The 25,855-nt window shown below is 41.6% G+C and overlaps 1 protein-coding gene across 2 annotated transcripts in view; it reads left to right on the top strand.

Annotated features, from left to right (window-relative positions):
• LOC149140697 (Glycosyl hydrolase family 35 protein) overlaps positions 1–14,605 on the top strand; it is a 200,263-nt gene extending 185,658 nt beyond the window's left edge. For both annotated transcript variants that reach the window (XM_089449590.1, XM_089449591.1), the window contains exons 3-4: positions 13,439–13,497; positions 13,794–14,605. In XM_089449590.1, the coding sequence (XP_089305716.1) occupies positions 13,439–13,497; positions 13,794–13,997 (263 nt within the window). In that variant the 3' untranslated portion in view covers positions 13,998–14,605. The remainder of the gene's footprint in view (positions 1–13,438; positions 13,498–13,793) is intronic.
• Positions 14,606–25,855: the final 11,250 nt, after the last annotated feature.

The following is a 25,855-nucleotide window of genomic DNA, read 5'->3' as shown; positions in this document are numbered from 1 at the left end:
CTGGTGCATCCAGGGCAAAAAATGGCCAAAGCCCTCTCTGCTTCTTCTTGTTTTCTTTTGATATGTAAGGTATCCATTTGCATGGCAAGAGTCTGCAGCATCTCACTCTTGAAGTCTTCCAGCATGCTTCCAATTTCACCTTTAATGGATGAATTGGAAGAAGAGGTACTGGCTATGGGTTGACTCCCCCTACCTTTCTTTCTAGTTGCTCTATAATGGTTTCTAAAAACAGTCTTTATGTCCTCATAGGATAGTTGGTAGATGTCTCCCCCAGCCAATAGATGGAGGGTGTCTAAAAGGTCTTCCCAAATTCCCCTGAGCAGGACCAAATTCAGAGACTCAGGGTCAAGTGTACACCCGACCCTTTTGTAATTGAGCTGGAACCTCTCTTCATAGTCTTCTAGGGACTCATCACTTCCCATGGTCATTCGGAAGATTTTTTCTTTAGTATCTTTTGACCTACAATAGTCTCGATACTTGTTGTTAAAGGCCTGCTGCATCTGAGCCCAAGTTGTGATGCTATTGCCAGGTAATCCCATGAACCAGAACAATGCTGCGTCCTTGAGAGTAGAAGGGAATAGTTTCAACTTTTGCTCATCTTCTACATAGTCATAAGTTCGACAGATGACAACAAACTCAAACAAGAAGGTGTCAGGATATTCTGTAGTCAGACCATGGAAGTGAGGTAGGGCTGAAGGACTTATATTCTTCATTTTGGTGTCCCCATTGGTCTCTCGAATGGGAAAGGTACCCTCTATTCTCTCTCCATTCCCCCTAGCATTTATGTTTTCAGCCATTGGCTCCAGAGGAATGTTTTCTTCTTCTTCTTCTTCCCCTATAGGTTCTTCAAATATGTCTGGATGTTCACCTAAGGGTTCTTCTTGATTGCAGCCACTGAAGAAGAGAGAAGGTTGGCTAAGTGAAGCAGTGGGGGCATTGGGCAAAAATTTTCCTGAGTTATCTCTACTCCTACGAGGCATGAAAGGAAATATTTTTGGTTGGTTTTTTTTGTTTCTTTTTCCCCACACTGAAAGTACCTGTAGAAACTGAAATTGTGATTGAACAAAACAAATTGCAACTAGCTGAAATGAACTTGCTGAATGGAAATTTGCAGAATTGAAAAGGAAAGCAAGGAAATGCAGAACTGAAAGAAAAGAAATGACTAGTCTACTTTTGCTGAAATAAACTATTAGCAGAATGTTGCAATAGAAAATAGAAAAAAGCAGTAATCACAGAATACTCTGACGCTTCACGGGAACAGCGCCAAAAAGGTGGTGAGCGCCAGTATTGCAACAAGAATGCTGCAACTCTTGGGCTGCCAACTTTACTTTTATCAACCCGGTAGTTCGTAACAAACTTGGAAGCGTTGAAGTTGTATGCACAAGTACTAGTTTTCACTGCAGGTTGTCACTTGGTCAACCGGCGCAGGATCACTAGGAACTCAAGCCAACTTCCATAGATTTCAGAAGAAGCTCTATGTATGATGAAAGGAAAGAAAGATTACTCTACAAATGCTATTCTAACTGCAGAAAGGAGAAATACTAATTAACAAACTAGTTCTACTTTTGCCAAAAACACTATGAAAACCATGAAAGAAATGCCATTACCTACTCAAGGAAGTAAACAACATCTAACCATGCTATCTCTGGAAGTAAATAAGTAAAAAACATATTTTTGGATTTTATGTGTTTTTATGTGAATTTAACATGCATCTAATTTATTGTGTGTGTGTGGCAGGGAACAGGTGGCGTTAGAGGGCGGTTTTGGAGCTTGGGAGGATGTAGGATGGTGTGTATGGGTCCTAAGAGGTCTTAGGTGGCCTTCTGCAGGCTTTTCCTACACTCGGCCTTCAAAAGAAAGCCTACAGGAAAAACTACAGGAGGACACAGGAAAACTAAAAGAGGAAAAAAGGGTAACTACAGGAGGCCTACAGGAGGAGGCCGAGAGCAATTTTCACTGTTTTGAGGGTGTGAGAGTGGGTGGAAAAGGTGGATGAAGGTTGGAATGAGGTGTTAGGGTGCCTAAGGTCTACCATGAGTCGCCAGGAGAGAGAAAGATGATTGAGTTTGCTCAAGGAGAGAGGAAGAAGTTCTATGAAAATGAAGGAAACTAGGGCAGAATTGAGGTGTGGTTTGGGAGATCTATAGGGCATGGATCAGATGGAGGGTGTGATCGTTGGTAAGCTGGCCTATTGCTGGAAGAAATCTGCTGCATAGAAACTGACAGTCAACCAAGAAAATCAAGCAACCAATGAAATGAGTGCATCCTAGGAAAAACAGAGTTTTGCATTGAAATGGCCTAAACTATGATGTGTAGAAGGAAATGCTGGGAAACGCTGTAAGAAAGGAAAGTATGAAAGAGGACTATTGCAAATCAGGAAGTGAACATGATAAAGAAGATCTACAGCAAAGCAAAACTGGACTATCAACCTACTAAAGAGCTGCAAACACTAGAAGTCCTAGGAATGAGGAAAATCTGCATTTTTGGGGCAGCAAAAGAGTCTTTTCCTCAAATCATGGTCCTAGAGGGAGGAAGATAGGCCAAGGCACTGCTGCTAGCCTTTTGAATCTTCTCTGATCATTTCTTAACCTGCTACAGAAAGCTTAAATGGAAGCAAGCTACGAAATCATCAAAAGCAACCTATTCTTAAACCATAAAAGAAATACATATAACAACAAATTAATCTACAAACTGAAGTAAAGCACACAAATACAAGTAAAGAGAAGCTTCGATGCTTGGATTGGGCCCTAACCCAAGAGCTTCAGCCCTCTGAGGTAACTTAGTGTTAGCTCAAAAAGTATTCCATCTTCATTATAAAAAAATAGCAAGATTACATGAAACTGTCACAAAATAATAAGCTCGAAATTTGAGCCGAGTTTACACAAGCAAAAAAAATCCGACCCTAGTGAGGCCCTAAGCCTCTCTACTTATACATCTGAAGCTACCAACAGCTTCCTTAAAAGTTAAAATCAGGGAGGCTTGGCTTCCAAAACTTGAGATAACTATCAATCATCTTCCACTTGCTCGACTGCTTTCTAGTGCATGATTGAGATGCTTGTACTCTGAGCTAAATGAAGGGGAATTCGAAGTGAGGAGTAATAAATGAGGGGGATTCCCTCCTATAAGTCCTCTCCTCTGTCCACTTCGAGTTATTGCTGCAATTTGACCACTGGATCCTTGACTTTGACCTCGAAATCCATTAATAATCTACATTAAATACATATTAGACCACATGGCATAATAACTAACTCAACTCACCCTATAAGCATAAATATAATCAGAAAATCATACAATAAGAGAAGAGAATGGTTGATTTGACTAGGTTAGGAGGTAAAATGAGCCCATATAATTACCCATTTATGAGGCTCATCAGTATTTTAGTCTTCCTATCCACAATAGCGATGTTGAAGCTAAATGTGCCACCTGCCATCCTGTATATCTCCATTTCTTTGGAGATTTCTGCACATTCTGCTGGAGATGGCACCATCTTCTGAACACAAGTGAAGAATCCATCCATGACCTCAACATCAAATAAGAAGCCGTAGGATTAAGAAAATGCGGGGTTCAGGTAGATCCCTGCAACATGAATGGAATGATGGAGTGTATTGTTTCATCACTCATCAATCACTTCCCATATGATTTGTTGTCCCTAAAACCCCTTATCCCCCTTATCATCATAATCGTTGCGAATGGATTCTTTGGCCCTATCCATGGCCTCATACACGTAGCCAATTGCGGGCTTGTCTCCATCAACTAATCGAAAAACCTTTACCAAAGGTTCAGTAATGCACACACCTCCTACACTCCTGCCCAGAAGCTTTGCTGGTATGAAACTAGCCTACATATGGCCTCTCACTCTGGTTTGCGGCTATATGAAAAAGCACAGTACTCCTCTAAAAGAAACATTCTCTTCACATCCCATATAGAATTCAGGAGGGATTGAAGAGACATGAAGTTAGTGGCAAACCATGTAATGGAAGGGCGCATCAACTCCTTGTTGTTGGTGAATGTTCTCATCAAATTAAACACAGATGCATGATTATATATAAATTTTGTAATGCTTTTTGATGATTCAACAATATCCTTGACAAAAGGAATTTTTCCGATGTCCTCCAACATCAAATCCTTGTAGTGTGTAGCACAAGGTGTCCAAAATAAGTTAGGATACCTCTCCATAAGCATCCTCCCAGCAACAACATAATTTGCAACATTGTTTGTTATGACTTGGACAACATGTTGTGGACCTACCTCCTGAAGGAACACATCCAACAAATCATATAATAACCGTGCATCTTTGATTTGTGCAAATGCATCAACAGATTTCATAAACATTGTCCCCTTGGGACAATTAACCAAGAAGTTTATAAGAGTTCTACCCTTTTGATTGACCCAACCCTCTGACATCATTGTGCATCCTGTGTGCGCCCATGAGCCCCTAAACTCTTCCAATCTCTTAGTGCATTCAACCTTTTCATTCTGAAGAATGCGCCCTCTAAAGTCACACATGAAAGGGGATTTGTACCCTGGGCCAACAATAGCAATATCATCAATCACAAGCTGGAAAAATGGATTGTTCCTTGTAATGTTGAAAGGAATATCACTCCAAAGAAGTCACATACCCGACAACTTGTCAGCTTCTTCCTTCTCCCTTTTTTTAAGAGTTGACGTGATAGATGGTTGTGCTCCAGGTGTGGTTCTAGGAACAAAAACTGATGAGACAACTATGGGTTGAGTGTAGATGTTGAAGAAGAACCAATACCACTCTTACGGTCACCTCCCAATCCTGCCACTCCACCCCCTGCCATTTGACTCTTTAGAGTTGCCTTGGTCACTTTGGTTGTCTCTATTTCCTCTAATGATTTGTTGGCTCTGCGAATGATTTTGGGATTTGTGTTTGTGCAAGGCCCTACCTCATGTCAACTTGTCAGCTTCTTCCTTCTCCCTTTTTTTAAGAGTTGATGTGATAGATGGTTGTGCTCCAAGTGTGGTTCTAGGAACAAAAACTGATGAGACAACTATGGGTTGAGTGTAGATGTTGAAGAAGAACCAATACCACTCTCACGGTCACCTCCCAATCCTGCCACTCCATCCCCTGCCATTTGACTCTTTAGAGTTGCCTTGGTCACTTTGGTTGTCTCTATTTCCTCTAATGATTTGTTGGCTCTGCGAATGATTTTGGGATTTGTGTTTGTGCAAGGCCCTACCTCATGTCCAGGAATTTGTGCAAGGTGGAACTTCAATATGTATACCCACCCCCTGTTATATGATGCCCACAAAACTTGCAAGTCAAATTTGATTTGTCAAACCCTCCATCATGTTCACCAAATTTCCACAGAGGGTCCAATTTCCTTGGCATGTTGTAACTTTGTTGAATCTTAAGGTTTTAGTGTAAGATTGAAGTTTGAAGTTTGAACCTAGGGCACAAGAAGAATTACAAGTTAAACAAATGAAATTAAAATTTACATACAACATTTTAAATTTTTGATCGAAAAAAAGAAAAAAGAAAAAAGAAAAAAGGCACAAGAAGAAATTAAACAAAGAAAACTAACAATCAAAATTTTGCATTTTTTACCAAAAAAATTCCTCTCCACTAAATGCAACAAAAATGACCAAAAACACACACTCAAATCCAAGAAAAAATCATGGAAAATATATGGGTGATACTAGATAGAAACCCGAGCAAAGAACAAGAAAAAAATAGGGTCAAATTTGATGCCCGTACCTGAAAACCACACCCTGTTGAAGAAACTAATGAATTTCCATGACCTTGGGTCTAGGTTAGAGTCTTAAAATCACTGATGCGACCAAACCAAGAATCTCAACCATAAACTACTTTGCACATCAGAAATATAAAGCAGTAAATCACATATGCACAAATATACACGATTTTTAACAAAATTGTACAATATGTGCAATCCCAATCTTCGTTATATTAAACCAAATATGAGTAATACAACAGTCTGTGGTATACAAGATACAATTACAAACTTCGTTGCACAACTTTGATATCATATCTTGTCTTGGCGGTCCTTCGCTCCCATACTGCTCACTGTTAGTGCCTTAGTCCATCAAGGCCACTACACATTGAGACTCCAAGAGGGTTGCCTCCTAATAATGTTGCAAGTCACTTCTACTACATGTACACAGGCTCATCAAACTGCTCTCTAGGCTGGCCAATTCCTGAGCTTCAATCTGCCTTCTAGTAGCCTCTTTCGTCCATCAAAGAGATACTCATAAGGCTGCAATCCTTCACCCAATCACGCACCAACAATGTCCTTCTTGTCTGTTGCTCTAGGGCTACTTTGGGTAGCCAACACACTGCCCTCCAATCAGATCTATGGCACCCAATCACATCACTGCAAGATCTACTTCGATGAAGACACATGATCACCCAATCTCGTCTTCAAATTGGCTCCCACAGGCTACAAGGTAAACTGATCCAAATTTGGTCAATACTTTGACCCAACACACCTACACAAAACGTTGTTGTCCTCTTGCTGTCACTGCACCTCTGGTTAGGGCACACAACACTGCCCTCCACCCTACACACAGTCAACAAGATGAGCCTTTTAAGGTTGCGGTTCTCCAAGGGAAGACACCTCTTAACCCACACTGTCCCTTGCTAGGCATGTCCACCCGGATGTTGCCCTTAAAGGGCCTCTAGCTGTTGGCTATGGCCTGCAGCCTAGCACAACAACTAGCTATGACTGTGGCTTCCTTTAGACACCACTCAAACTGCCTCCAAACAACACTATTTTGCTCCTTAGCCCTGCGGCCTTCACTGCCTAGCAACTTGGCCCTTGAACAACAACTCAGACCTGCCTTGATAGCCCTTAAACAACCCTAAGACAATCCGCAAATCAGCCCATCATTTTGGCCTCCAAACAGATTTGTCCCCATGCTATCTTGACCCTCTCTTGTTGTGGCTAGGGAATCTGAATTTCAAAGCTATCTTGAAGGATTTATTTCTCTCAAATGGATGCTCAAAACACATGTTCTCACCCTCTATTTATAGAAATAATGAGGGGCTTCAACGAATTATGAAGAGACACACCTAGTAGAATTATTTACACCAAGCCTACATGACTTGACAACCAATAATTAACTTATCAACTTCAAAAATTCATTTCTCTCTAACGACAACTCGAAATCGGATGATTCTCATTGCGTTGGAATCGTCTCGTCAAGCACTATCATCCTCATCCATCATATGTTGCAAATCCATCAAGTTTTTGGCCCAAACATCGATGGGTGCAAAACCCCACACTTGGGTTCCAAGCCCACAAGCTGCCCTTGTGGTGCTTTGCCCTCCAAACCCTGAACCCTAAGGCTTGGAGTACCTCCCAAAATACACAAATCAACACTCCCTCTTAGTGAAGGAGGTAGTTCCAATACTAGGAAGTCTCTCACCACCATCATCACCGCTCGCAACACTTGCCCAACTCCTGGCACTTAGAATCGCAACAATCCCTGTACGGTGAACTACGCCCTTCTCGGAAGTGTTGTTGTCACTGCTGGAAGCACCCTACTTCTTCTTCTTATCTTGTAACGTCTTCCACTCTCTCCATGATTCCTTCTTGCCAATTGTAGAAGCACCCTTGCTCCCCACTGACCATGCACTCTTCTTGGGCTGCAGAGTCTCCTTCTCAATCTGCAAGCTCACTCTCGAACTAGACTCCATCTGAGTCTCTGGAACCCGGACCTTCTCGGGAAGATGTACCTCCTTCTTGGGAACCTGTACCTGCTCCTTTGAAGCCTGCACCTGCTTCTGCTTCTCTGGAACCTGCACCTGCTCCACCTGCTTCTTTCCATGATCCACAGGCTTGCTCGTCAACTTGTAGAGACCATGCTTTCTAACTCCAAGCAGAATCCATTGAAGCTAGAGCCTTTAGGCCTGAGTCTTGCCTTCCCATCCTGGGACAAGACCTCAAACCCCTTCCTATCGATCATCGAGATGGAAATCACGCTATATCTAAGTCTTTGTGCAAATAGTACATCCTGGACTTGCATCACACGTCCTGACTCCATTCTGAATGGCACAACACTCTATCCTCAAATCTCCCACTGACTCTTGTCGCCCAACACCATTCACAACTTCGAGTCCCATTCAGCTAGAGTCTCAAAAGCCTCCTGTGACCATGTCATATGCTTCGCCGCACCACTGTCCACGTACCATCCATCCTCAGCGACAGTACCCTGCGAGAAATGAGAAATCATAGCAAAGCCCTCCTCTTCCAATCTCCTAGAGAGATCATCTATCTCAGTTGAAGTGGCAACACCGATGACCTGCTTTCCTTTCTTCTTCTAATCATTTCCCTTCTTCATCGATCATCTTGACGAAAAATGACCCATCTCGCCACAATTGAAACACTTGACTTTACTCAGGCCCTTTTGCTTACCCTTCATTCGTGATGCAAGTGCATGTCATCATCCATAGCCTTCTTCTTCGGATGAAGATCCTCGTCTGGCAACTCATCCTGAATGAAGTCATCCCACAACCTATCCCAATCTGGTAGCTTCTCCCTGGCAACGATCCCTTTGTTGAAGGGATCCCAATCCTCAATGAACCCTTTCAAGGCAATCCTTACCATATCTCCATCTGAGATAGTAACATCGATGGCAGCAAGCTCATCTTTGACTTGAGACAATCTCGTCAGATACGAGGTCACACTTTCACCCTTTATCATCTTGGTGGACTTCAACTTATCCTCCAATACCAATACCCAATTCTCGTTCATATTCTGGAACAAATTCTGAAGAGCCTTCCACATCTCATGTGCATTGTTCTTCCTGGACAAAATGAGGTATTAGGGCATCCTTCACACCATCTAGGATGATCAATCTCGCCTTCGCATCTAAAGGATCCCATATTTCCAGCTCCTTAGGGTTGGTTGCCTTCTTGACCTCTTTCTCGGCAAAATCCCAGACACTGTTGACTTGCAAGATCAACTTGATCCTTTCCTTTCAAGGAGTATAGTTGGACAACCCTTCCAACCTGTCCTCATACCGGAGACCTACCTGCAACTTCGACATTGTCACCTACAATGTGACCAACTCCCTCTTAAGTTGTACTTCGTTGTGCACAACTCTAATTTACTTACTTCCAAAGTAGCTCAGACATGCTCTGATACCATGTTGAATTTCCACGACCTTGGGTCTAGGTTAGAGTCTTAAAATCATTGACACTACCAAACCAAGAATCTCAACCATAAACTACTTTGCACAGTGGAAATATAAAGCAGTAAATCACATATGCACAAATATACACGGTTTTTAACAAAATTGTACAATATGTACAATCCCAATCTTCGTTATATTAAACCAAATCTGAATAATACAACAGTCTATGGTATACAAGATACAATGAAAAACTTTGTTGCGCAACTTCGATGTCGTATCTTGTCTTGCCGGTCCTTCGCTCCCGTACTGCTCACTAGTAGTGCCTTAGTCCATCAAGGCCACTACACATCGAGACTCCAAGAGGGTTGCCTCCTAACAATGCTGCAAGTCACTTCTGCTGCATGTACACGAGCTCATCAAATTGCTCTCTAGGCTGGCCAATTCCCGAGCTTCAATCTGCGTTCTAGTAGCCTCTTTCGTCCATCAAAGAGCTACTCATAAGGCTGCAATCCTTCATCCAATCACGCACCAACAATGTCCTTCTTGTTTGCTGCTCTAGGGCTACTTTGCATGGCCAACACACTGCCCTCCAATCAGATTTGTGGCACCCAATCACGTCACTGCAAGATCTACTTTGATGAAGACACACGATCACCCAATCTTGTCTTCAAATTGGCTCTCACAGGCTGCAAGGTAAACTGATCCAAATCTGGTCAATACTTTGACCCAACACACCTCCACAAAACGCTGCTGTCCTCTTGCTGTCACTGCACTTCTGGTTAGGGCACACAATGCTGCCCTCCACCCTACACACAGTCAACAAGATGAGCCTTTTAAGGCTACGGTTCTCCAAGGGAAGACACCTCTTAACCCACGTTGCCCCTTGCTAAGCATGTCCACCTGGATGCTAACCTTAAAGGGCCTCTAGTTGTTGGCTATGGCCTCCGGCCTAGCACAACAGCTAGCTATGGCTGTGACTTCCCCTAGACACCACCCTAACTGCCTCCAAACAACACTGTTTTGCTCTTTAGCCTTGCGACCTTCACTGCCCAGCAACTCGACCCTTGAACAACAACTTGGACTTGCCTTGATAGCCCTTAAACAATGCTAAGACAATCCACAAATCAGCCCACCACTTCGACCTCCAAACAGTTTTCTTCCACGTTGCTTCTTGGCCTCCAAACATACTTGTCCCCACGCTGTCTTGACCCTCTCTTGTTGGGGCTAGGGCATCCGAATTTCAGAGCTATCTTGGAGGATGTATTGCTCTCAAATTGATGCTCAAAACACATGTTCTCACCCTCTATTTATAGACATATTGAGGGGATTCAACGAATTATGAAGAGACACACCTATTGGAATTATTTACACGAATTATGAAGAGACACACCTATTGGAATTATTTACACCAAGCCTACATGACTTGACAACCAATAATTAACTTGTCAATTTCAAAAGTTCATTTCTCTCTAATGACAACTCGGAATTGGATGATTCTCGTTGCGTTCAAATCGTCTCGCCAAGTACTATCATCCTCATCCATCACATGTCACAAATCCATTAAGGTTTTGGCCCAAACATTGATGGGTGCAAAACCCATACCTGGGTTCCAAGCCCACAAGCTACCCTTGTGGTTCTTTGCCCTCCAAACCATGAACCCTGGGGCTTGGAGTACCTCCCAAGCTACACAAATCAACAGAAACTTGGTCCAAACTTAATTTTGTTTTGCTTGGGATGCTAAATTCCTTCACTTTTCTCCTCTCTTGCCCTTGTAGATGAGTTCTCCTCCTCCTTAGCTCTCACCTTGGCCCTCTGTCTGCAAAATGAGAGAAAAAAACCAAATTTGACCTTTAAAATCTCTCTGCTGCATTGACTGATGATTTTTTCCTATCAGATTGCGATTTTTTCAAACTGAAAAAATCATTATTTTTATCAGCCATGCAAAAAAATCACGATTTTCGTAACGCTGGTTTTTACCATCCTTGATCCAGTGCAGTCTTCCCCTAATCTTTGCACCATGGCTTCTATAGAGCTCAATTTGTCTAAAGGTTCTTTTCAGCTCTTGCTAGGACCACTGGAATGTCTTCATTTCAGGGGTCTCTTTCATGATTTGTTTCTAAGATCTCCAACCTTCTTATAGAAATGTGAAGTGAATAACTTCAATTAACAGGAAATTATATATATATATATATATATATATATATATTATTGTATGAAAAACTGAATGATTAATTTTACAAAAAGGGCCTTGGGTACCCTTTCGAGAAGGGCATGATCTTTTGATCATGCCTTAATTACATATATTTAATGCTAATTACATATATTTAGTTTTTTACATAACGTTCCTTTCCTCTCGAAAAGATGCTTTGTCTTCAAAACATACGTAATGATGGGTGTTGTTGACAAAACCTTTCCGTTTCCCAAGAGGCTTCTTCTATTGGTAGATTCTTCCACTTAATATGGTATTCTTTGATTGCTCGTGATCGCAATTTCTTTTCCCTAGTGGTGATGATTCCTTCTGGTTTAAAAATGATCTTCTCTTCATCATCTAATGTTGGAAGTGTTGTCTGCGCTGTTTGGTGTTTGCCTAATTCTTTTTTAAGACAAGATACATGGAAGGCATTGTGAACTCGATTATTATCAGGAAGGCTTAAGCTGTATGCTACTTGGCTGATCTTTTTGTTAATTTGATATGGTCCATAGAACTTTGGTGCCAATTTGTTTTTTCCTTTCTGCTTCAAGGATAATTGCTTGTAAGGCTTAAGTTTTTCAAATACCCGTTCTTCAACCTCAAATTCTCTCTCTCATCTGTGTTGGTCAGCTTGCTGCTTCATACGATTTCTTGTAATACTTATATTTTCCTTTAATGCTTGAAGGAATTTTTGGGTTTCTTCTAACTGATCTTTAACTGCTGGATCTTTTGTCTTGATAATGTCTAAGTCCTTCCATTTAGGAGGCTCATAACCGTACAGAGCTTGAAATGGGCTCAATGCTTACACCTCGCTGAATGGTGGTACAATTCAACTTATCACTGAGGCTCTGAAAAGTACATAATTTGTTATGAATTAGATATCTGGACAGCTTCTGATCGATTTGGATCCATCAGAAGCTCATAACCGTACAGAGCTTGAAATGGGCTCAATGCTTACACCTCGCTGAATGGTGGTACAATTCAACTTATCACTGAGGCTCTGAAAAGTACATAATTTGTTATGAATTAAATATCTGGACAGCTTCTGATGGATTTGGATCCATTCAAACTGCAACAAAAGTCTGTCATTTATTCAGCATTCTACTATGTTGCTGAATCAACTAATAGGCATAATTGTTTTAACAGAATCATCCCATTTCAAGGCTGAAGTGGGGTCAATCTTCTGTGACATGTGATGAGAAAGGGTGCAAGCTCCAATACACCAGGCATAACCTGTACCAGTGGAGATACACTCCCACTGGTTTACTGCTGAACCACAGTCGAACTGGCAACTAATAGACATAATTTCAAAGTAAAATACTCTAAAATCAGAATTACCTGACTCTCTGGTAGTCATAGTCCAGTTGAGTGATTGGTTTCACTGCATGCTACTATAAATGAGAAATGATAAGGGAAAAAAGAAACTGGGGCCAGTGGGTTTCTGACTATAAGAAATGGTCCCTTCCACATTTTGCAGATTTTGCTTACAAGAAATAAATCAGTAAATCTGCTAATATCTCAAAAGAAAACCACCATATGTAACACATCAATGTTGTGAGTCTAATTATACTTATATCATAATGGAGTTCACATCATAATCAATTTACATTCCACCACTCCCTTTTGTCTGTTGAGTGTTAGATTTTTTTTTGGGTTCTTTAGTCTTTATTTTTTTATATTGGTACCTTTTAAGAAGCTGCCACGGGCAAAGAAACAACCAAGAAAACAACCGTTAGAACTTGGAGAAAAGGTTTGATATTTCTCCTGGCCAAGTGAACACATTTCTGATGCACTCATCCATCTTTAGATATTTCTTGATCTCCTTTCAGATGACGTCCTCTTGCTACTTGAGTAAAATCATGTAAGAGATTATTAGTTAGGATTCGGTTCTATCTTCTTACATAACTAGTTATATTGTTGTTGATAATACGAAAAGCAGGTGAAAATTTTGGTTAGAAGGCATCTTGGAAATCAATTAAATGTAGCATCTTCACTTACGGTGAATAATCCACAGTATGAGACATTGTTTCATACATATACTTGTTTTTATTTCAAATGTTTTGGGGAATTGAATGCAAAGTTTATTGTGAATTTGGCAATTGATCCATTTCATCTTATGTGGTGCAGATATGGTTTGGCCTGAGCCTGAGAACATGTCATCAAGGATAACTCACAGAAAACTCAATGTATGTCGCTAATTTTTATTTTAATTCAGCCAAATGGTATTGATCTTGTGAATAGAGATTGGTTCTTTCCGACTATGAAGAACTATCTGTTAGACACGAAACACCAATGCCTTTGGTGTTAGATTGTTATGGTCATCCTATTCTGATGGGCAGAGGAGGAATTTAAGCCTCTATCCATTGTTCCCCTCTGGAATTCCTTCTGATTACCTGCTTGTTTAAATTTGAATTAGGAACTAGTGAGGTATTATTCTTTTATATGGGGGTAAATTTTGCAACATGACTATTTTTTGGAACAGGGGCAGAGCTATAATCAGAAAAGCATTGACTACCGAAGAAGTTTGTTTGATATGGATCTTAAAGATTATAATCTAGTTGATCCAGTGCCGAGCTCACGAACCACAATTAGGTCGGGTCCCATTGAGCACAATGCCCCTCTGAATCCATGGATAATATCACATCCATCACCACCGCCACATCCAAAACAGATTCATGCTCTGTAGTTTTAATAGTCTAAGCTATCCTGTTCAAGGACAAGACATCGATGTTTTTCTCACAGCGACTTTGATGCTCCAATTATGAGTCGTAAAGAGCATCTCTCTCTTTAACATCTGTTATAATATATTATAGACAACGATAATGGTTCGTATGCCATTGCTTGCACGTACTGTTAAGGGCGCACTTACAAACTTTGGTGGATATCCTATTAATTATATGGACTGGTCTATATGACCTGATGCTTTGGGTGTGAAAATAAAATAAAATTGTGATACTAAATATAATTGTCTACTGAAGTTATACCGGTACCTAATGCTTGAGTGCTTGAGCTTTTTACAATTGCCCAGTACCATAAGGCTTTAGGTGTATTTAGGTTCACCACTGACATTATGTGATAGCTTGTTCCAATTGAACATATTATGTCTGATGGTTATAGAAAATTGAAATTTGCAGGAAATCCTCTTGAATTTCTGCTAGTGAAAATTGGAAGCAACTAGAGGCAATTATGTTATGATTCTGTAAAGGCTATGTTTTAGTCGCAGAATTCTATTGCCATTAGTCTACAATAAACTTAATTCCCTTTCAATTGCTTCAAACTTTTATTTTCAGTTAATTTTTGTGTTACATAAATCCTTTTCGTTCTCCTCTTGCTACATCTTTTCGGGTGTGAACATGTTATGTTACGTTGTGGCATTTTTCTGGGAAATTTTCCTTCATTTAGAAATTAGAACATAAAAAATCAAAATCTGCACTCATCTTTTGTTGTATGATTGCTACAAACACTATTTTCTAAATTTTATGTTATTAGAGAGATGTTCTTGTGATTGAGACCCAACTGCTTGTTTTTACTTTAGACATTTTTTTGTGGTAAATCTTTGACTTTGTTATGTACTTGTAATCAACTTGGACATATTCAGTGATTTATCTATAGTTACATCTAGCCAATGTTTGGGATGGTGGTTTTGCAAAAAGACGATATAATGGTCACAATTAGGAATCAGGGTCTTAGTGTCTTTATAATAAAGTGATGTAACCAATAAGTCTTAGTGATCAAGGTTAATTAATGTAGTGATTAAACGATTTAGTATTTGGGAGTATACTCTCTCTTTATGTATATGTAATGAATCAATCCATTTTCTCTCTTTCTTATGTACATCAATCCATTATTTATCATTGTTATCTGCATTTTTGTCTATGTTGTTGTGTAAAAGTTGACAGACCCATAGTAATGAAGTGTCGAGGTAGGAAGCGGGTGAAGCTCCAAGAATTACTTACATCAGTGATGGATCGAGGAACCACAGTCACATAGACAAAACATGGGGAACCTGGGCACACGTATGAGTAATTAAATAGATCAGTGACGTAGCGAAGAACCACAATTACACACAGTTGGACAAAAAAGAGGCAACCTGGGCATTGAAATGAGTATATTTTAATTTTCATTTATTGGAAATAAATCTTGTATTGTATTTGTATCTGAATTATGAGTTTCGATGGTACTGGAAAAAAGGGTTGTGAAGAGTCCAGGAGCATGTACTTGGTGAGAGAAAGGTGTTGTATCACAGAGAGAAAGGTGCCAGTGAGTTTTGAAATGGAGTTTTTATTTGTGGAAATGCCCATTAGATTTCCAAAATATTTGGGAATCAACAATTTACACAAGGATAGTAAGCTACAAATGGGGTGAAATTAGGATTCAAGAATATTTCTGAATTTTGATGGATATGAGGGAAGTCAAACAGTTGACTTTGACTTTGCTTATGTCCATCAGATTTTCAAAATATTTAGGAATCTGTTATTAACATAAAGATCTCTAGATGTCTAAAATATTTGGGAATCAACAATTTACACAAGGATGGTCAGCTACAAAAGGAGTCAAATTAGGATTCAAGAATATTTCTGAAATTGGATGGGTATGAGGAATGTCAAATAGTTGCCTTTGACTTTGCTTATATCCATCAGATTTTCAAAATATTTAAGAATCTGTTATTAACATAAAGATCTCTAGAAGCAAGAAAATGATAAAGGACATGAGCGAATTCAAACAGTTAACTTTGGTTATGTCAAAATATTTGGGAATGGCTGAGAGAGACTATGCTTAAAGATATGAGCAGAATCAAATAAATATGGCTTTTCTTATGTCTTTCACATTTCCAAAATATTCAAAAATCTGCAATCCCCACAAGGTTATGGCCGACGGGATGATGGTGAGTAAGAGTGTAGCCCGTCCCGATGATGAATGTGAAAGCCCTGACTAAAGTCACCAGGGATAAGGAAACTATCAGGTCGTCTTGTCCCACTCAAGAGAGATGTCATGGGGACTTGGTCATTGTGAGCAAACGTAGCCACACAGGTTACATCCGTTTTAGAGAGGGAGTCGTCGAGGTATCAAGAAGAGCCTGTGACAGAGAAGAGTATCGTGAAGAACCGTGATCAAAGAGTCGACATTAGTGACATTATATTCCTGTGTGAAGAGCCTTTGTGGGATTCTTAGAGCTCGTGGATAAGGATTACAGAGGAATCGACGAGTAGAAAGATGCCGAGATGTAGCAACTCTGACCATGTCCGTGTAGGGGATCATCGTAGTAGGATCCAACTGACCGCTGACTTGAGCATATATAAACATGAGGTAGAGATCGGCAGTGCCGTAGGAGCACAGGGGCTGACCTAGCATTATTGTAGAGGAGTAGCATTTGAGCAAAGGATGGCGTGTAATATCTTATGTGATCTACAATTCCTGAAATTTTGAAGACAAAAGTCTAGAATAATGTTTATTTGTTTCTGTGAGGAAATTTCCAGAAGAAAAGTTGTTTTTAAACGTCATTAGGCGGGAGCACAAGTCTAGAATAAATGGTTTGTAGTGATTCTGGCAAGTAGAGTGGATGTTTGTGGTGATTTTGGCAAGTGGTTGAAGAATTATGAAATAGAGGTTCATTAGTTTTTACAGAACTAGGGCTGTCAAACACCGAGTTATAACAGAGAGATATACAACTATTTAGTATATGTATGACATTCTAAAATGGTTGGTCTATCCCGTATTATGTTGAAAGCTATGTTGCACTAGTTTTCTGTAATGGGAAAGAAATTATCCAAATAACATCTTTGTAAATTTTGTAATAAGCATGTAATTGCGTTTTGGGCGAGGTTGATAATAATAATAATAAGATAATTATATTTATGTCTAACTAATGAGGTTGATAATAATAATAATAAGATAATTATATTTATGTCTAACTAATGCCGACAAAGTAGGTCAAAGGGACTGTTAAGTACACTGATGTATATAGAAAGCGGGAGAACCAAACGGTCTCCTATAAAAGATACAATGCATGAAGTAAATCAACATCTAGCCTTAGCGGAGAAGATCCAAGAGCTAATAGGTCTGAGGATCAGACCCATATCTCCTAACATCTGAGGCTGAATGAATCACACTGAAGAAACTCAACAAAGTTTGTTGGCCCGATGAAGAGCCGATGGCAAATGTAGACTGTCCACTAAATCGTTTCCTGGGGGGGTTCACACGGTGCTGAATGTTTAAGGACCTAGTCCGTCTCCTAGGAACGAATCTGAGATGGAACTACTGCTGAGATCTCGTGTGGCAGGGTGAGGTCCCATGGATCCTTGCTACTTTGGAGTCTGGATACGTATTGGTATCAATCGATCTCTTGGTGCCCCTATCTGAAGGTAGTACCCTGAAAAATGTCGTGATCCTCTGTGTGGGGTCTGGTCTGATGGGAGGCTGAAGAATATGCACTCGGAACCTAAGAGCCTCTTGCATATATAGGGCCAAACATCTTTGATTGGGATACCTGAAAAAGTAGACGAGGGTCCGAGAATCTCTGAACAAGCAATGAAACCTTCCTCTGATCTCGTAGTAGACAGGGCATCCAAGAATGAATTGTACCTCGGTCTCCACTTCCTATAAATGACATACTTGGCAGAGTCTGTCTAGTCTATCCACCTGGTGGTCCGTTTCTACCTGAAGTCTATGAGAACCTACTCTGAACTAGCCTAGAGGAATGCAAAGAGCATGCATCTAGTGGTGAAACGTATACTGGGGTCGAACAATGAGCCCGTCTCTCAACTCCAAGAAGTGCTCAGTGTAGAAGACCATCTTTGGGCGCAACCCTCTGGAGGATTGACCCAGGTGACCTGGACGAACTGCTTGTAGATGTCCTCCTTGATGATCTTGTTTAGCTCCTGTCTAGTAGGTAAAAGGTGACCAGGAGCATCTAAGGAATATCAGAAAGGAGGGAGACGATCCAATTGAATTCCCACTGACTCTAAGAGATTTGAAACTCCTGTAAACCAACATCTGGCTCAGCCTAAGGGAGTAGAACGGGCAATAGTCTCAAAAGAGCAATATGCCAAGTAAGGATATCGGTCCCTACTCTTTATTGAGTCTGCCAAGCCCTGGACATGATGCAAGAATGAAACCAATCTGAAGATTGTCTCAAGTTGAAAGCGCTGGGCTCCAAACTCTACAAGGATGATGTGCTGCGGCACTGTTAGTTTGCACCTAAGGATGCGGCGAAGAAGAAGAATCTGGACTCTCTTAGCTGAAGCCCTGTCTGACTCAAGTAAAGATGGTCCCCAAATCTTTGAACCATATAGAACAGTGGGATGGATCAAGGTGTCCATGAGGCTCATCTTGGATGAGATGTTCTGGAAGTGATGTCGAAATCAATGTCTCTTGAGAAGGGCTAAGGATCCATATCCTTTGTTGATCCGAGGTTGAAGCGCTGGTCACAAATTGAAGCGGGGACCTGAGAATTGCACCCCCTAGTAAGTATACGTGCTGGTGATCTCAATCTCCTCCCCTCTGAATAGAAAGTGAAGGTCTGAGGTTTTCTTCACCTCATTGAAGATCATAACCTTGGTTTTACCCAAGTTGACCATCAACTGTCGATGATCACAAAACAGAGCTAAGGCATCCAGCTACCTCTATAATCCTTCTGGGGATGAGGAGAGGAGGACCACGTCGTTAACGAAGAGTAGAATAGATATCAGAACCTGGTGAAGAAGGCAGCCATCAGTGTCCTGGATATGCTTTTGTAGAAATGCTTCCAACTCATCAATATAGATCCCAAACAGGGTAGCGGACAGTGGACAACCCTGTTTAACCCCAAGTGCTTCAAATGAAATTAGACATCCTATGGGTTGCGTGAAGACAACCAAGAACGGACTCATATAGGCGCATAATAGCGGTCAATAGGGTTGCAGAGATGCCAATATCTCCAAGTCTCTGGAGCAAAGCCTCCCTTGGAACAGAGTCAAAAGATTTTCGAAAATCTACGAAACAACAATAGACTTTCGAAGAGTGGTGTCGTGCCTCCTCAATCACGACGCGAAGGGTGAAGATGTGTTAAAATTGGCAACTAGGGCCAAACTCCATGTGCGTCATATTATTTATGGCAGCTGATATTTTTATGGGATCCCTCTCATTGAGAGGTGTAGGATTGATCTAAAGATCATCCGATTCCGATAAGTATTTAAGAAGTTATGAATTTATTTATGTTATGGACAAATTGTTAAGTCGGCCAGCAACTTATGTAGGCTCAGAAGCCCAACAGTCATGTCTATTCAACCTCTACGTTTTAATATAAATAGAAGAGGACTTCAAGTCATTTCTACACACACTTGGATCTCTTCCTCTCTCTACTTGTCTTTGGGTTTTAGTAGGAGGAGAGATCCTAAGGAAAAGCCGGAAAAGTTGGAACTGCCAGAAAAGCCGGAAAAGCTAGAACTGCCAGAAAAGTCGGAAAAGCCGGAAAGCTGGAACTACCGAAAAATCCGGAAAAGCCGGAAAAGTTGGAAAATCTGGAAAAGCTGGAACTGCCGGAAAAGCCGGAACTGCTGGAAACGCCGGAACTGCCAGAAAAGCCAGAACGAACGGAAAAGCTGGAAAAGCCGGAAATACTAGAAAAGCCAGATAAGCCGGAAAAGCCGGAACTGTCGTAACTGTCGGAAAAGCTAGAAACGCTGGAAACGCCGGAAATACCGGAAAATCCGGAAAATCCAGAAAAGTCGGAACTACCAGGAAAGCCGGAACTATCGGGAACTGCCGAAACAGCTAGAGCATCTATCTCTGAAGGAAGGCAGCATGATGTATGAGATCATGGGCAGCATAATAAGCAACATAATGATGCATGATGATATGAGCATGGGCAGCATAATGATGAATGAGATCATGAGCATGGGCAGCTTGATGATGAATAAGACCATGAAAGATGCAGCATGATGAGCAGCATGAAGATGAGAGCAGCTCAGTCATCAAGGTTGAACACGTGACAGTACAGCAAGGTGTCACACAGTAATGTGCAGCAAATAGACGAGATGCAGCACTATGATAGGTGAACGAGTCACCTTAGAGAATTAGTTGAAGCAATATGTCTTCAACTGATCTCATGCCGATATCAAAAGTCAAAGTGATTGACTTCTATTGTAAATGTACTATCTCTCTCACTTTCTCTGCTGAACTTTGAAGAACATAAAAGAAGAATTGATCAAGGGTTTCCCCACATTGGGGTTTGTCCCTGGCTAGCGCCACATCTTGTGTCCTCTTGTCTTGGCTTGTCTTCTGCGATTTATATTTATGTTCTATCTGCAATTTACTTTATGCTGATGTGATTGCTAATGTGGAAAAGAAATTGAAATAAATTGCTCTAGCATAGAACATACCTAAAATTAACATGGGATCAGAGCTAAAGTGAAGACAATGCCCAAGCAAGAGTGAAAGACCAATCACCAAAGACAATAGGGACAAGACAAAAGGATCAATGGGTTCCACATCTCTCTTCTAAGTTCACAAAGGGTGAAGTCGAAGCAGAACATATTATCAGAATGGCGTAGTGGAAGTTTCTGATGGCCCATCTAAAGATCACTTCATTGGGAAGTTTGGATCTAAGGGTGGAAGGAAAGGCGGATGCCTTGGTTGCAATAAGTTTGGCCATTATGCGAAGGAGTGTCCGAAGGTAATGTAGGTCATCAAGGAAATGGTCGACTCTTCAAAGAAAGCAAGGAAACTCAAATCACTTTTATGTACTTGATCGCAAGAAGAACCTGGTGTCGATCTTGGAAATGGAAGTCAAAGGTTTCAGGGTGGCACTCATAGATGAAAAGGTACGTGTTTGAAAATATATTTTTCAAAGATGTTTTTGAGTTCAAGGTTGTATCAAGTTGCAGGAAGTCCACTGGGGACCTTGTTCATTGACACAACACCGAAGGTCTGTGAGTCAGATTGTGACAGGGATGCCTGAATTCAAAAAGAGCATGAAGGTACATGTCTGAGATGTACCAAAGGAAAATCTTATAAGGGGACCATTCCCCTCATGCCACAGGTCCACAGGTTTGGAACAACCCGAGGAGTTTGAGATTCATGATCGGGAATCTCATGTATGCAAGTGGTAGAAAGCCCTCTATGGCTTGAAGCAAAACACCCCGGGCATAGTATGAGAGGATCAACAGCTGTCTGATGAAGCTGAGATTCACTAGGAGTGAAATCGATCCAAACCATCCGAAGGTTGTGGATGACAGACCTCTCATACCGGCACCTATGTCTGACAGGTGCAGACCCTCTCATTTGTAGGAGACAGAGGGAGTTGGATTCCGAATGTGGAAAGATAAACTGCAAGCCTGTGACTACCTCGAGGATCTTAACTTTCAGAAGTTATATGGTAGTGATGTCGGACTAGATTTGGGAAATGCCTCTGAGTTTCATAAACTCATTCGCGTTGATGTTCTTAGTGAACCTCCGTCCGGACATATGTTTTGTAGTTAGTATGGTGAGCTCATATTTGGTTGAGCTTCACTGGATTGGTGCCTAGAATCTTCTGAGATATCTTCAGGGCATAATCTCTCATGGATTGAGATACACTGCCGGAAATATGAAACTGCATGATTATTCGAATGTTGATTGGGCAGGCAGTGTGGAGGATCACTAGAGCACTTCTTAGTGTTGTTTCTCTTTGGATTCTGCTTCGATATCATGGATGAGTAGGAAGAAGAAGTCGGTTGTTATAAGCATCGCTGAGACCGGATACATATCTACCAGTATGATCTCGTATGAAGCTGCCTGGTTGGGGAAGCTCTTCAAGTGCGTTGTTTGTACCACTGTGATTCTTTGTGACAACCAGAGGTGGGATTCGATTATTGAGGAATCCTGTATTTGACGATTGCTCGAGCAAATAGACATCAGATACTACCTTATCTGGGATATGGTAAGTCTATGAGCAAGGAAGCTCAATCGCTGAGATGATGTACAGGTCGCTACACTTTGTCTAAGCCCTGGGGGAAAGATCAAATCTGTGATTTTCTCGAACGACTTGGAGTCGTCAAGAGACCCTTGTACAAGGGTCCTGCATGTTGTATACATTGAGCTCTGGGAGCTCTGGGGGCTTGTGGTTCTTACTGGAGCAACATACGACCACAGGGTGACTCACCCTCCCCTGGTGGTGCGCATTGGAACAGGATGATTCGCTCTCCTGTGGACAGGATGATTCACTCTACTGTGGACAAGATGATTCGCTTTCTTGTGGGAGAAGATGATTCACTTTCTTGTGGGACAGGATGATTCGCTCTCTTGTGAACAAGATGATTCGCTCTCTTGTGGGACAAGATGATTCGCTCTCTTGTGGGACAGGATGATTCGCTCTCTTATGTAGCAGGATGATTAATTCTCCTGTGAGGTCTAGATGATGTGTTCTCCATGACGATTGTGTAGCAGGATGATTAATTCCCCTGTGAGGTCTGGATGATGTGTTCTCCATGATGATTGTGTAGCAGGATGATTAATTCTCCTGTGAGGTCTGGATGATGTGTTTTCCATGACGATTGTGTAGCAGGATGATTAGTTCTCCTGTGAGGTCTGGATGATGTGTTCTCCATGACGATTGTGTAGCAAGATGATTAGTTCTCCTGTGAGGCCTGGATGATGTGTTCTCCATGGTGGTTGTGTAGCAGGATGATTAGTTCTCCTGTGAGGATAGGATTGATTAAGTTCTCCTGTCGAGGCATCCTACCCATGCAGTCTGGGACTCATGGGAAGTACCTCTAATCTGATCAATGAGAAGGGAAATGAGGATAGGGACCATAGTAGTACTGATGGACGCATTGTTGTATCTACCGTACTCCCTATGCTAGGATGACCTTCAATTGATCTGGGATCAATGATACTGGTTTGGGACCAGTGGTAGGAGTTGTACCCACTATGACACTGACTTCGGGTCAGTTGAGGACTAGTCTGGGACCAGTGGTACATACTCTGAGACTGACTTCAAGTCAGTAGAGTACTGGTCTGGGACCAGTGGTAGGAGTTGTACCTACTATGACACTGACTTTGGGTTGGTTGAGGACTGGTCTGGCACCAGTGGTACACACTCTAACACTGACTTCGGGTCAGTGGAGAATGGTATGACACATTCTCGATCAATTCTTCTTCTTCATGGTTCAACAAAGCTAAGTTGAGCAGAGCTGAGCTGAGCAGAGCCAGCAGAGCAGAGCAGAGCTGAGCAAAGCAGAGCAGAGCCAATGGAGCTAACAAAGCTGAGCAGAGCAGAGTAGAGCCAACAGAGCAAAGTAGAGCCAGCAGAGCCAATAGAGCTGAGTAGAGTAGTGCAGGGCACTGATAGCAGAGATAGTACAGTTGGACATATGGATCAGCGGATGGAGTTCTCCCTAGTTGAGAGGGAGTGTTAAAATTGGCAACTAGGGCCAAACTCCATGTGGGTCATATTATTTATGGCAGCTGATATTTTTATTGGATCCCTCTCATTGAGAGGTGTAGGATTGATCTAAAGATCTTCCGATTCCGATAAGTATTTATGAAGTTATGAATTTGTTTATGTTATGGACAAATTGTTAAGCTGGCCAGCAACTTATGTAGGCTCAGAAGCCCAACAGTCATGTCTATTCAACCTCTACGTTTTAGTATAAATAGAAGAGGACTTCAAGTCATTTCTACGCATACTTGGATCTCTTCCTCTCTCTACTTGTCTTTGGGTTTTAGTAGGAGGAGAGATCCTAAGGAAAAGTTGGAATAGTCGAAAAAGCCGGAACTGCTGGAAAAACCAGAACTGCCAGAACTGTCGGAAATGCCGGAACTGTCGAAAAAGCCAGAAACGCCAGAAAAGCCGGAAATACCAGAAAAGCCGGAACTGTCGGAAAAGCTGGAAACGCCAGAATTGCCAGAAAAGCCGGAACTACTGGAAAAGCTAGAAAAGCTGGAACTGCCGGAAATGCCAGAAATGCCGGAAATACCAAAAAAATCAGAAAAGCCGGAAAATCCGGAACTACTGGAAAAACCGAAACTGCCGGAAACGCTGGAAAAGCCGGAAATACCGGAAAAGCCAGAAAGCCAGAAAAGCCGGAAATGCCGGAACTGTCGAAACTGCTAGAAAAGCTGGAACTACCAGAAAAGTCGGAACTATCGGGAACTGTCGAAACAGCCGGAGCATCCGTCTTTGAAGGAAGGCAGCATGATGTATGAGATCATGGGCAACATAATAAGCAGCATGATGATATGAGCATGGGCAGCATAATGATGCATGATGATATGAGCATGGGTAGCATAATGATGAATGAGATCATGAGCATGGGCAGCTTGATGATGAATAAGACCATGGAAGATGCAACATGATGAGCAGCATGAAGATGAGAGCAGCTCAGTCATCAAGGTTCAACACATGTGACAGTACAACAAGGTGTCACACGGTAATGTGCAGCAAATAGACGAGATGCAACACTATGATAGGTGAACGAGTCACCTTAGAGAATCAGTTGAAGCAATATGTCTTCAACTGATCTCATGCCGATATCAAAAGTCAAAGTGATTGACTTCTATTGTGAATGTATTATCTCTCTCACTTTCTCTGCTGAACTTTGAAGAACATAAAAAAAGAATTGATCAAGGGTTTCCCCACATTGGGGTTTGTCCCTGGCTAGCACCACATCTTGTGTCCTCTTGTCTTGGCTTGTCTTCTGCGTTTTATATTTATGTTCTATCTGCAATTTACTTTATGCTGATGTGATTGCTAATGTGGAAAAGAAATTAAAATAAATTGCTCTAGCATAAAACATACCTAAAATGAACAAGATGTGGTCAATGGTCTGATGAGTCGGTCGAAAACCTGCCTGTCCCCTAGCTCTGAGTTGTCTCTATGCAAGGTCACTGGAGAGCTTCCTATGTAGAACAGTAGCATACAACTTCGAGAACGTGTGACCCACCATGATCGTTCTGTAGTTATTGGGATTTGAGTTGGAACCTGATTTGTGGATCAGATGGATGATGTGGTGTGACCATGTCAGTGGAAAACCTTCACGGACTACATGGTTGAAGAGATCAACCAAGTAGCTAACCAAAGCACAGAAACCGTGCTTAAAGAACTCTGCTTGGTAGCCTTCCTCATCGGCTTCTTTGCTGCTGTTCATCACCCAAATGGCCTCTCTAATATCTCTGTCTGAGAATAGATAACAGGAAGAGGGTGGGGAGGTAACATGAATTTGGGCCTGCCCGGGAATATCATAAAGGTTGGAAGTGTGAGAGAACATGGATGTAGGGTTGAGGTCAGGTAGAAGAGGGGAGCATCGGGGAAGGATGGTACACCAGAATTGTTTAGGGGAGTGGGCAAGGAGAGTAGAAAGTTCTCGTCTTCTATGGGAGACAAAGAGTCGTTTCTTGTGACGAAGGAGATGACGATAAGAAGCTTTGAGGTTGGAGTAGAAGGGTTGAGAGTGGGTGAAAGCATATCGAAGTTCTCGATGTAGAGTCTTGCATTCATCATCATACCATTTGTTCATACGGCAAGATCCAACTTTAGGAGAGATGGAAGTGGAACGAGTGGAGTGGGGGAAGGATTTGAGTGCTGCT

Source organism: Pinus tabuliformis, chromosome X (assembly GCF_031772625.1).
Source record: "Pinus tabuliformis cultivar Carrire ecotype Pingquan chromosome X, CPIR1, whole genome shotgun sequence".
Lineage (NCBI taxonomy): Eukaryota > Viridiplantae > Streptophyta > Pinopsida > Pinales > Pinaceae > Pinus > Pinus tabuliformis.
Note: the sequence above shows the minus strand (reverse complement) of the source record. Positions and strands in the feature narration are given on the sequence as shown.